Source organism: Cebus imitator, unplaced genomic scaffold (genome assembly GCF_001604975.1).
Source record: "Cebus imitator isolate Cc_AM_T3 unplaced genomic scaffold, Cebus_imitator-1.0 Scaffold18, whole genome shotgun sequence".
NCBI classification, from domain to species: domain Eukaryota; kingdom Metazoa; phylum Chordata; class Mammalia; order Primates; family Cebidae; genus Cebus; species Cebus imitator.
The window spans coordinates 19,922,594-19,935,394 of NW_016107333.1; the positions used below are offsets into that span (position 1 = coordinate 19,922,594).

General features: G+C 37.1%; 1 protein-coding gene across 3 annotated transcripts in view; it reads right to left on the minus strand.

Annotated features, from left to right (window-relative positions):
- Nucleotides 1–9,909: 9,909 nt before the first annotated feature.
- The window catches only part of IGF1 (insulin like growth factor 1), a 78,332-nt gene continuing 75,440 nt past the window's right edge, over nucleotides 9,910–12,801 (minus strand). For all 3 annotated transcript variants that reach the window (XM_017516833.2, XM_017516841.2, XM_037734270.1), the window contains exon 4: nucleotides 9,910–10,916. In XM_017516833.2, the coding sequence (XP_017372322.1) occupies nucleotides 10,857–10,916 (60 nt within the window). In that variant the 3' untranslated portion in view covers nucleotides 9,910–10,856. The remainder of the gene's footprint in view (nucleotides 10,917–12,801) is intronic.

Genomic DNA, 12,801 nt, shown 5'->3' on the forward strand with positions numbered 1-12,801 from the left:
ATAGGTGCTGAGAAATGTAGTTCCTTGTGAAAATGAGCAAATCAAGGGAATGTTGGGAAATGGATATGAGAGCAAACAAGTAATCAACTAGTACATTCTAGCACGAATCTGTATTAAATTATTCCACTGTACCTTTTCAATAGTAACTGTGTAAGAGAATCTACTTAGTGATAGTTGAGACGTGAGGATGTCTCTATTTCCAATGCATCTTTAAGGAAGAGTGAGGCAGAAGAAATAAAAAGATATTTGGCTTTGGGGTAGCCTTATTTTTTAGTATTTTAGATCATATAAGAGAGGCTGAATTAGAAGCTCTGAACTAAGTAAGATGGAGAAGCACAATCCTGGGTCATGTTTCTTTCTTGCTGTTGGCTCTTTCCCTCTTTCTAGGAACAATCACCTCCCCACATGTTTTCCCTTTTAGAGATGTGGGGTTGGGAAAGACAGTTTTATATTCATGGAGTGATAGATTCAACCATAGCACTTGTATAGGGACATTTCTGTGATCTCTGTGATCCCCTACATGTCCATTTGAAGGGAGAGACCCTACTCATGGTCCTTTCTGAAGGAGGTTTGGACCTAAGCAGGAACCACTGAATTAAATAAATGAGGTGGAGTTAGGAAATTGTAGCACAGTTGCTCAATTTTTAAATCTCCATTTAAAAGAGAAACTTCCCTACCAGGCAACATTTCCTACCTTACGTAGTTCAAGGTCAAATTTTATTTCTGATGTACTGCTGCAATTGTCTCAAATCCAATTTACATCTGCTCCCGTTTTTAGTGATTGCTTTATTCTTTTCCAAGATATCTCATTCCATCACAGGGTAAAGAAAAGAACATTTAGAAACCAGATGTTGTCTTAACTATAACCATTATCCTTTATGGGATCCCAGAGGTTTAATCTCTATTCATAAACAGGTGAGGAAGAGACCAGCTTTCAGCTGAGCTTTACACTTAGGATGCTTCGCTGAGAAGGGGGCGAAGGCTCTGCCATCCATCTGTCACGATGACCTGGGGAGGCTCATAATGGATGGATATAGCCCAGCAGTTCAACGCTATCAGACTCAAAGCTTTCCTATTTATAACATATTTTAATATACCCTTTAATGTCCCAAAATGAAATTCACAGATAATATCAACATACACAATTTCAACAAAAAGCAAAATGATACCTGAACTGTAACATAGAAATAAAAGGAGAAGAATTTCTAATAACATAACATGCATTACAAGATAGAATGCTGAGGCACAATTCTCCTCAAAAACACGCTGAAGTGGTTGGATGTTTATACCCATGTGGCGAATCATGCGTGGTACAGCTGCATGTACCACTGAAGCAGATGCAGAGTAAAAAGATTCAAACATCTCGATTAGCATCACCACCGATGATGTGATTTTCTCACAGTGGAAAAGACTTGGTAAAGCTCTACCTTTTCTTCATTTGTGTGGTAATTGCATCTCTGAAGAATTCGGTTTATGTTAAAATCGTGCAAAACCACTTTGAGTTTATAAATAAATTGGAGTTATATTCTAGACTTAGGTGATTATAAATAGGATTATTTCCTACTTGAACTATCTGGAGACCTGGTCCATACCCAATAAATGCCAGAAATACTCTCCCCAGTCATTGTAACAGTGCCAAATATCTCCCAAATGCTATCTAGGGCCAGCACCACTCCACCCATTGGGAATGCTTGTTTGGGCTGCCTGAGGTCATTTTGGAGGGCAGGGATATGGGAACGTGCATCTCATGGAACTCTAGGCTCTAAGTCCACACACAGTTTTTCTCCAGAATCCCCGATTCAACCATAGCACTTGAAACTACACTGATTTTGATAAACTGTCAAGAGAAAAATAGGTGGATTGTTCCCAGAGGTCTTGGTAAGATTCTTTATAATCAGCTTCCAGTTTCACTTATGTGGAAATGGTTTATTCCTGGACTGCATAAGCACCAGCACATAACCTTCCTCATGGAGGTATCCTGAGATTGGCTTTATAACCCTGGACATTGCATACGTAGCATGAAGCACTATCCAGAACTGACATGCACAAGTAGAAGAATGGCAGGGGGTAATGACACATTATTAGATACATTGGTTACCATGCAGAAATGCTTCTTTATCCTGATAATATCATACTCAACAATAGGTACTCAAAGGTACCTTTAGTCATGTGTCTGCCTGTAGCATGTAAAGCCAAATTTGAGCAAGAAAGTGTCAGTCAGTATTCTGAGCTGTCCTCATGCCTGGATTGGGTGTAAGCGGTGACATAGTAAAAGCAAATGTCCTCAGACCCAGATTCAAGCCTTTTTTGCTGGCCTGTGACCTTCAGTAACCTAAGTAATGTCTTTGAGCCTCCATTTCCTTATTAGTCAGTGTTTACAATAGTGCCTGATGCATAGGCTTATTGGAAGGATGAATGAGATAATATAGGTAAACCATGTGGCATACTGACTGACTCACAGTAAGTGCTCAGCAAATATCAACCTTCATTATTGTTGGAGTGGTGGTAATTATCTCCAGTAAAGATCTTACAGAAGAAAAAGATGTTCTTTTAAAAACGAGGCTGTTATTTGATGTAGATGACCTTGAAGGAAGATTGAATTCCTCTTAGGGAGAGAACTGGTTTTTCGTTTAGGAAAGAACACATTTTGTACATATTCAGTAATAAAAGGTGAGCCAGCCCTGCCTCCAGCCCCACCACCGGCAAAGCTGTGGTGGGGAAGATTGCTCTGCATAGGAACACAATGTAATTTTCTTGTAAGTTCTTTCTAAGAGAGGGGATAAAGGATTTGATAGAAAGTGGTTTCTAGGAGAGTTTGCAGAAGAGTAGAAGAGAAGAGATCTTGCTGAGATAACAGGAGGCACATGAGCAGCCAGAAATTCCTTGGATTTGTAATAACAGTGATGTTTACTATTGAATTGGAAGACATTTTCTGTCCTGTGCTTAACTCACCCCCTTTTCATTATCTACAAAATCTTTAGTGAAAGTCTATAGCCAGATCACCCTATTGTGAATGAAAGGAGAGAAGGATTGTCTGGGATGGAATGGGGAAAGAAGTCATACAGAAGACCATGACTACAGGAGGCAAAATGCTAAGGGCATGAACAAGACATTTGGAGGAAGAGGGCGCCTGCTCAGTGTTAGTCCCAGGGAGATTCTTGGACATTTCGAGGGAGCAATGGTGGGAATGACAGTGAGCTGGGACACCAATGGCACGTGAGAAAATATTAAAGAAAGCTTTACTATTATTTCCTAAAAACTAAGTACAAAACTTGTAAGCCTTTGTTATATTTGGGTAACTTTCCAAATAGTTAATGAATTAAAAAAATAAATTGATATACCTCTTTTTTTTTTGAGACAGAGTCTCACTCTGTCACCCAGCCTAGAGTGCAGTGGCATGATCTCGGCTCACTGCAACCTCCACCTCCCGAGTTCAAGCAATTCTCCTGCCTCAGCCTCCCAAGCAGCTGGGACTACAGGTGTGTGCTCCCATGCCTAGCTAATTTTTTGTATCTTTAGTAGAGATGGGGTTTCACCAATTTGGCCAGGCTGATCTTGAACACCTGACCTCATGATACACCCACTTTGTCCTCCCAAAGTGCTGGGATTACAGGCGTGAACCACTGCGCCCGGCCAATGATATGCTTTTAAACAAGAGGCGGATTACCAATCTTTCTATCTGTGCTTCTATAAATGCTATTGTGAGTTTGATATTCACAGTATCTCTTCAGTAAAAAAATGGGAAGATTTATTGAAACAAAAACTCAATGCTGAGAGATCACATTCTTATAAATCTCTTGGTATGGGAATGTTTTCAATGCCATTTATATATTATGTGCCTTATATGATGTGCTTGAATCTTCTGGCAAGAAAATATGCTCCCAAACACTTTGTGTCCAGGGTTATAAGTCACTGTTGGGTGACAGTCAGGGGATTTTACTTACAACAGCTTTATTGTTAATGCATACATTGTACAATTCATACATCTCTTACATAGCTTTTGCAAGTCCTTGAAACATACTTACTTTTAAATATAATCTGTAAATTCTATGAGATATCTTCATTTTTGTGTATGATTAGTTTTATTTTTCTGGGTATGTTTTCATGTTTATTTGTTGCAATGACCTTAATAAAAATGCTATATAACAGTAGAATTCTTAAGGAATGACACATTACACCAACATTATCCAAAAGAACTAATTAATCAAACATGACTAATTTTAATGTAATTACTAAAGAAAGGTATACATTTTATTATGACGCTCTAGCCGTACATTTCAAAATATGCTTATTAAACAGTAAATGTAAGATAATGATTCAATTAGTTACATTTTTAGAAGACATTAGGATTGATATTCCTCTGCCATAAGTGAATTGAATAATAATTTCAAATGCAATCAGAGTTAATTTAATGAAAAATATGCTTTTCAGCTAAGACAGATGTAATGAATGGTCAGTCATTATTTTCTGCTTTCAAAGTAGCGGGAAATTAATTCAGTGTCTGTAAGTTTATTTATCACACTTGGCCTATAAGTGTGATAAAAATACATGAGGCAAAATACATGATGTAATCCCAATTCTCATAGTTCATTAACTCTTTTACAAAAAAGAGATCTGACATGGTATTTGGGGCCTTTATGTAAACTGAATATAAACTGCATGATATTTGAAAGGTTGTGATATTTTGAATAGACATTTTCATGATACACAGACACAGATAAAAGATGTAAGTAGAAAGCTTGAGGTTTCAGAGTCCCTCCTGCAGCGTGTTTAGCAGCGGGTACAAGATAAATATCCAAACAAAATCAGATTAAGGGATTAATGGAAGTGACTTTGCTATGAGTTGGTGAGTGGGGTCAATGGGTGGCTTGGAAGGGATTTTACAGCTCTGTTTTCATTTTTCCTACTTTACATCAGCGCATTTTGGGCAAAATGAAATGAGAAACGTTTACTTTTAGGCCTCAATAATATTAAAAAAGGCAGTTTCTAAGAATTGTGGAAGATCATTTTCTTGAAAGTGATGGATAATTCAGCTCAGGCTATTAGGAGAAACTCTATCTTCATCTTAACTCATATTTCAGTTGGGCAGTAATATTTGGAGTTTTGTGTCCTCTCTCTTTTCTTTTAATTTTAAAAAGGTTTGGAGTTTTTTTCCCCTTCAAAGGCCATATCAAAGATAGTTGAAGAACGAGGAGAGAAGGACCACGTTTAAGATCAATGGAATCATACATTAAGAGTGGGACATGGTGGTTCATGCCTGTAATCCCAGCACTTTGGGAGGCCGAGGTGGGCAGATCATGAGGTCAGGAGTTCAAGACCAGCCTGACAATCATGGTAAAACCCCGTCTCTACTAAAAATACAAAAATTAGTTGGGTGTGGTGGTGGGCACCAGTAATCCCAGCTACTTGGGAGGTTGAGGTGGGAGAATTGCTTGAGCCCAGTAGGTGGAGGTTGCATTGAGCCGAGATCATGCCACTGCACTCCAGCGCGGATGACAGTGAGAGATTCCGTCTCAAAACAAAACAAAACAAAATGTGAAATATACGTTTTTAATGAGGTTCCTTTAATTCTAGGGTTTCAGCTTGTTCATCCCTCTATAAAATCCTGAGGCAGATACTAAAATAATAATAACTGGGTTGGGACAGGGGCATAATAAAGATACCTTCAAAAATCTCCTGGGCCTCTGTCTTATCTGTAACAGGTTTCTTTAAAAAACAAAAGCAGTGTTCCAGATAGGAATTGGTTATTTAAATTGATACTTTATCCTGTACCATATGCACTTAAAGATTCTGACAGTCTTCTTTCTTTTTTAAGTAGAAACTACACAGAAAAGATATCTATGTATCACTTTCTAATACCTAACAGGAAGGTCTTAAAAAATATTAAAATAGCAATAAGCAAATAGGTACTATAGGATTTAATACTAGCATTGAAAATAAAACAAAAACCAAAACCAAGAATCAACAACATTTTCCTTTTGTTGTTGCCCCCGACCAGATCTGGACTTTATGATCTTTGCAAGGGAGGGGCATAAAGTTTCACAATTCTTCTATTTTAAAATAAATGATGCCATTGCATAAATTAGATTTATCTTTTGAAAATATTGGTGGAAAGCCCATGTGATTTGAATGGAAATATTCTTTCTCATGAGGAGAGCCAAATAGGTTTTGCTCTAATAAATTAACACAGTCTTTTAAGATTAAAAATAGGAAAACATTTTAAATAGTCTGATTATAGTTTCAAACATACATTTCTATCTAGCCTATAGTTTTTAAGAGTCTATGTGGGTTTAATTTATTATTCCTTATTCCAATATAAAAAAAGGAGAAAAGAACCAAGTCATTTTTGAACATTAAGAAATTCATAAAGACTGTATAAAAAATCAAAAACAAGAAACAAAAAATCTTCACAGATTGTTAGCCATCTCTTTCAATGATTTCTCATAAATTCTCTCTTTCTTTATCAGTAGGTAAGCCCTGTCTCTTGAGGAAATACTTTCCAGCATTCCCCAAATGAGATCAGTGATTGCTTTTCATGAGAGCTACTGCTCTTTGAGATGTCTGGGTAAGGGAGAAAATCTTCTACAAACCAGTAAATACCAAAGAATACCCAAGGGGGATTTGGTAGAAGCTATTTCTTTTGCAGGTAAATCTATGTATTTTTTCTCTTTGTGCACATTTTCTCCACTTGCTGAATATGTGTTTTAGAGCAGAGAGCACAAAAATCAATAAGGAACTTAGTTATCTTTTAAATTTTTCTATTTTCCTGTAAGATCTTTTCCCCCCATTTATTCTCCATGCTCTTGATCAAGATGTTCAGAAGATTGGATAATATATTGCTAATTTTGCCAACAAAACAATGGAGTCCTCTAACTTATAAAAATTTCCATCTCCTGCCCCTGTACCCCCAAATTCGCAATTTGGTGAACAGTACACTACTTGTGAGTGATACAAAGTTGAAAGGTGGTGGTGGCTAGGTAGACCTAATGCTATTTTATTAAGCCATGTATCTACAGAATTGTTGCTTTTATACTTTAAAAAAATATGTCTATGCTTCCTTTTTTTTCTTTTTTTCTTTTTTTTTTAGTCAAGTACTTTCTTAAAGAAACAATAGCACCACATTGGCATAGCTGGCCAAACAATAAATGGGAAAGCAAAATATGCTACATCTTTTATTCTAAGCCTTCTCCCAAGTGCATAAAGTAGTAACAGAAACTCTGGAGCCACAGAACACGGGATGGTTTCGCCTACGCAAACACTGACATTCCAAGGAGAAGAAGGATTCTCAAGGGAGGGACGGCTTTTTGTTTGTTTGTTTGTTTGCGTTCAATAAAATTTTCAAGGAAGTGTTTTTTTTTTTCAGTATTCCATTGGATCCTTAGGGTGTTTGTGTGTGTGTACTTGTGTGTGTGTGAGTGTGTGTATGTGTGTGTGTATGTAGGGTGGGTGTTGAGAGATTTTCATATCCCTAGAAGAGTGGATTCTGATGGAGAGCTGCATTAACTTTTTCAGGGGAGCCTCCTCATTTTAAAAAGTTCAAATAATGTTAACACTATCTGGGGAAGAGAGAACAGAAATTTGACCTAAGTATTAAGTATGGTCAGTTAAATTGGAAATAAGCCTATAAGCTGAAAGCTCATCCTTACCAATGTTTACCATTCTTTTACAAATATCTTTAAATTGCCTCATTTAAAAATTACAAAGCAATCTAATTCTGAAGCAAAGCTTGTAAAGTTTTGGGTTATGACAATTTTGTTGCTCTTTTCTATGAAGTCCGAGTCATTCTGCTGTAGTATATAATAATTGACTGACTTTCAGAGTTTGCATCAGTTTGTTTTCTAGTTTTAATTCATTAAAAAAATAGCATAATGAGTTATATTAAATTTGTTGATTTATGATCCAGTTAGAGAGGATTATGTGTTGGAAAAAGTTAAGAAAGATAATGTGGCAATGCATCTTTCAGCTTTCCTCCTTGGGGGATTTTTGACTGTGGATAGAATTAAATGAAGAAAATAAGTAATAGACCGTCTTAGAATTATCACATCTAACTATGACAGAAAACACATAAGTCTGCAGAAGACTGCTTATAAAGTTTTGTTGAGAGTAAATAATTTTAAAAGGTACATAATGGGAACAAGAAATAAAAAGAAGTGCCATTTTGGGAAGAGGAGTCTAGTATCTTATTCCACAGAACCCATATGTCTGGAAAACAGGCAGATGTAGAGTTTCTTCTACATCTGTACATAGTGATTGGGACATTGCTGAGCATGCTTGAGGTGCTTAATTCAAATCTGTTGGATTGAGAGTTAAAATACTTATTAACTGAACAGGAGTGCTGACTCCATTAAATAGGGCCTTCTTTTTGCATATATTCAGAGATCTAGGGAGAGTCTCTCTCTCTCTCTCTCTTTTTTTTTTCTGGCCTCTGATCCTTGAGGTGACCCAGTGGGAGAAAAACTGAAGATGTTATTTTTGTTTTTTCATATACGCTTTCCAAGGAGGTAAAATACAAAATTTGCATGAAATAAGCCCGGATGCTTTTAACCAAAAAGTTCTAAGGTGAATAAAAAGATCTGAATGCTGGACAATTAATTGTTCTGACGAGAAAATCTTGATCTGCAGATGGGGGCTATTTTATAGGCTGTGATGAACCTGTACTAACCTGTGGACTTTCTTGATACCAATTTTCAGTTGAACTGATAAAAGGCATTCACAGAGAGCTAGGGCCTACCCTTCTAAGTGGGAAAGTTCTTGTTGGATGGCAGTTTTTGCCTTTCAGCTGACAACTCCAGTCAAACATATTTTAACAAAATTTTTAAAAAATGTATATACAGCTAAGAATAAGAGTAAAATTTGTTAAAGAAAATGACTTTGTGACTTTTTATTATTGTTTTAGTATTTCAAACTTTGGGTCATTTTCCTTATATTGCCTAGAAAAGAAGGAATCGTGTTTTTCAAAAAGAATAGAATATTATTTATAGTATGAAAAGAGGTTATACTAGATACATAGTAACTGCATGGAAGAGTCAGTGAGTGCTAATAAATAGAGCAATTGATTCCCCTTTCACTGGTAGAAATCTCTTTGTTTTTCTCCTTTTTCTTTTCCTTTTCCTCTCTTCACTTATCTTTGTATTCATAAAACCAAATGCAGAATTCAAAATCAAATTGAAAATCAAATGCTTCCTACATATTTTGAAAAGTGTTTTAAGAGATTGAGCTGTTAGCTTTTAACAACTAGTTAGTTGGCCAGTTATTTGGATAGCTTCACTGACAAGAACTGAGATGTCAGGAGCGTTCAATTAATTGATCTCTAGCTACGCTACAAATGGGTTATTTATAGAATTCCTTATATTTATAGAATCTCAGAATGGGTTATTTATAGAATCTCAGCAACTCAAGCACTCTGATGTTGCACCCTTACAGCAACCCAGGGTAAGAAAAAATCAAACAAACCTGAAGCTTTATCTTTAAAAACCTTATACCACCCCTTTGAGGTAGGTAGATGACATATTGCCCCCATTTTGCAGATGAGGAAACTGAGGCACAGAGAGGTGAAGTGACTTGCCCAAGGTCACACTGGTGAGTCCATGGCACAGCTGGCAAATGTTTGTTTCTTCAGTGAGAAAAAGAAACCAGGACTGCTAAAATTCCTAGCCTTCTGCTTTTTCCATTCCACAATTTCCTCTCTGGACTCGCCAGTCCAATTTGCATCAGTGGACTTTAGTGTCTGAAGTTCCTCTTGGAAGGCATAATTTGGGGGACTTTCCCTTCTTTCCCAAATGGATGGAGCTTTCAGTACCCTTCCCCTTGTGTCATCTTTGGCTCCAGGCTTCCCCTTTTGTTTTGCTTTCACCTATTACCGTTTTGGCCAGATTCTTTCATATAACAAACTACAAAATAGCACCATTATACTAAAAAACAGAGTTTTATATACTGTTTGATATACCTTGTATTATTGATATGCTAAATTTACATAGTGCTCTATATGGAAAAATAAAAAGAGGAAAGTTACTAATCAGGTTGCACATTAACTCCTCATTTGAAGAAACTGTTTTGAGTTGAAGCAAGTTTCTATGTTTAAAACATATGCCTAAAAATGATTGGCCCCAAAGTTGCAACTATTTGCATTATTCTTTTTTGTAAGCATGATGTGGAAAAATAAAGCTTTATGTCTAAAATAAATGCATCCAACTTATATTTGGCACAAATGCCACAGATGGAATCTTGTGGGTTAGAAATTGGTATGTTTCTTGACGACTCGCTGCTGCTTTTGAGGAGGCCAAATTCGGCAAATATAAAGGTTATGAAGGGAGGTGGTGGGTGTAGATGAAGGAGATTATCAGACACTGTAAAACAAACAGCCCATGTTGTGTAGAAAGAAGTGCAAGTAAAGAAACAATTCATAAACCACTTAGACAAGGTTGCTCAATGAATGGCTCCAGCAGCCAAGATTCAGAGAGGAATTTAGTGCAACTGGATCTACATAATAACCATGCATTTGTGGCTCTTTAGAGGCAGGGACTAAGATATATATGTGTGTGTGTGTATATATATATATATATATATATATATATATATATATGTTTTTTTTTTCTTTTCTATAGAACATTACTGATAAAGGATCAACAGCAATCTACCAACTCCAGGACAATTTTTTCAAGGTGCAAACCTTTTATCAATCACTCCTAAAGACAATGTTGGAATGTTTACTTGTGTATTTCATTGGGGGAAACGCCCATCTTTTCAATGTTATCAAACTTATTTTTTGGTAGTTATTCCAAAGTTTAACAGGTAACTCGTGCAGAGCAAAGGATTCTGCGGTGGCATGTCGCTCTTCACTTCTCAGGAAGGTCTTCCTACATTCTGTAGTTCTTGTTTCCTGCACTCCCCCTACTTGCGTTCTTCAGATGTACTTCCTATAAATAAAGAAGAAAAAGTGACATTAACTTGATGAAGTTTTATTTATCCATCTATTTCTTACAGTGGGTCTCAACCTTCCATATCTTACGCCTTACCAGTTGAGCTAATAGAGACCTTGGGCCTTGGTTTTCTTGAGAAGGGTGTATATAGGTGTACAAGCCCTTAATACTTTTGCCAAACCTCACTCAGACATCTTCCCTGTATCCCTGGTGGCGTGAATACCACAGAGAGCTTTATAAATACACAAAGATGAGATTGGATTCATCTGCCTCTGTCACAGATTCATTGATAGGAACAAGATCCTGAAAAATCCAGCCCTCTGGCCTCTGGCTCCTCTCCTAGTAAGAAACAAAATCAATCACACTCTGGGATCATCTTTTGTTGTTTTATTGCAGTTTGTTCTGTTTTAATTTTTGTAAAAAAAAAAGAGACATTTCTTTTTCATTGTTTTTCTTGTTTTCTTCTAGAGCAAGGCAGAGTTTTAGAAATTGAAGATTAGGAAGTCTTATAATTAATTTTGAGTCTATAAAATCACAGACATACTGGGCTAAGCTCAAATTGTAGCTCTTCTATTTTCTAGCTATGTAAACTTGTATGAGTGGCAATCTCTTGTGTTTCAGTTTCTTCATTATTCAAACTAGGATAATAATAATATCTACCTTATAGGATCAAAGATTACATCATATATATAAAAGTACTTACAATAGACCTGGCACATGGTAAGCACTGCATATTATTAACTCATTATTATCATTATTAACTCATTTTTCCTCTTAGTATTGTCACCTTTATAGGAAAGTAACCATACCAAGACTGAAAGTTCTGGGTTCCTAATGTGGTGCTACCATCCCTCCTCAACAAGCAATGATGTTATCTTAAGGATATTGAGTTTTGTTTTGTTTTTTAGACAGGGTCTCTCTCTGTCGTCCAGACTGGAATGTGGTGGTGCCATTTCAGTGCACTGCAACTGTGATATTGTGCTGGCCTAGAGCCAGAACCGGAGCAAAACTACTTTATAAAATGCAAAACTGTTTTTAGATAAGTTGAAATGGCTGCCCCATTCTCCTTACAATAACTACTGTCCTTGGCCTCTGTAAATAGAACTGCTAGTTTGTTCTTCAAAACTATGTAAAGCTGCTTACCTTTTCTTATCAGTAACTGCTAAAATCTGTGATGTGTAAACAAATGTATATCTTGAACTTCTGTAAACCACTGAGGTGAATCACAGAATCCCCTAGCCCTTGGAATGTCCGGAGACCCCCGCCCTTGTCTCCACCCAGGAGGTGAATCACAGAATCCCCTAGCCCTTGAAATGTCCGAAACCTTATCATCCCCATCCCCGCCCCTCACCCCCACTCCCAAGGTGGTTTTTCGTGTATAAAAAATCATGGCACCCTCCTTTTGGCACCACAGGTTGGAGAGACGTGAGTCCTCTGTGGTCGCCGGCATAATAAATGACCCTGCAATCTGGCATACTTTTGTCTTGTGGTAACTTTCTACGCTCTGGTCAAATACAACACAACCTCTGCCTCCAAGGCTTACACAATCCTCCTGCCTCAGCCTCCTGAGTAGCTGGGACCATAGGCATGCACCACTATGCCTGAATAATTATTTTTATTTTTTGTAGAGACAGAGTTTTGCTATATTGCCCATGCTGGTCTTTAACTAGTGGGCTCAGGTGATCCACCAGCTTTGGCTTCCCAAAGTGCTGGGATTCCAGGCATGAGCCACTATACCTGGCCTGTATATTGAGTTTTGTTTGGAATAGAAGTGCTGTGAGAGCAGAGATGTGTCTGTCTGTTCACTGTTACAGTCCCAGTGTCTAAAACAGTGTCCAGGTTATTGCAGGTGCTCAATAAATGTCTGTAAAATGAGTTAAAT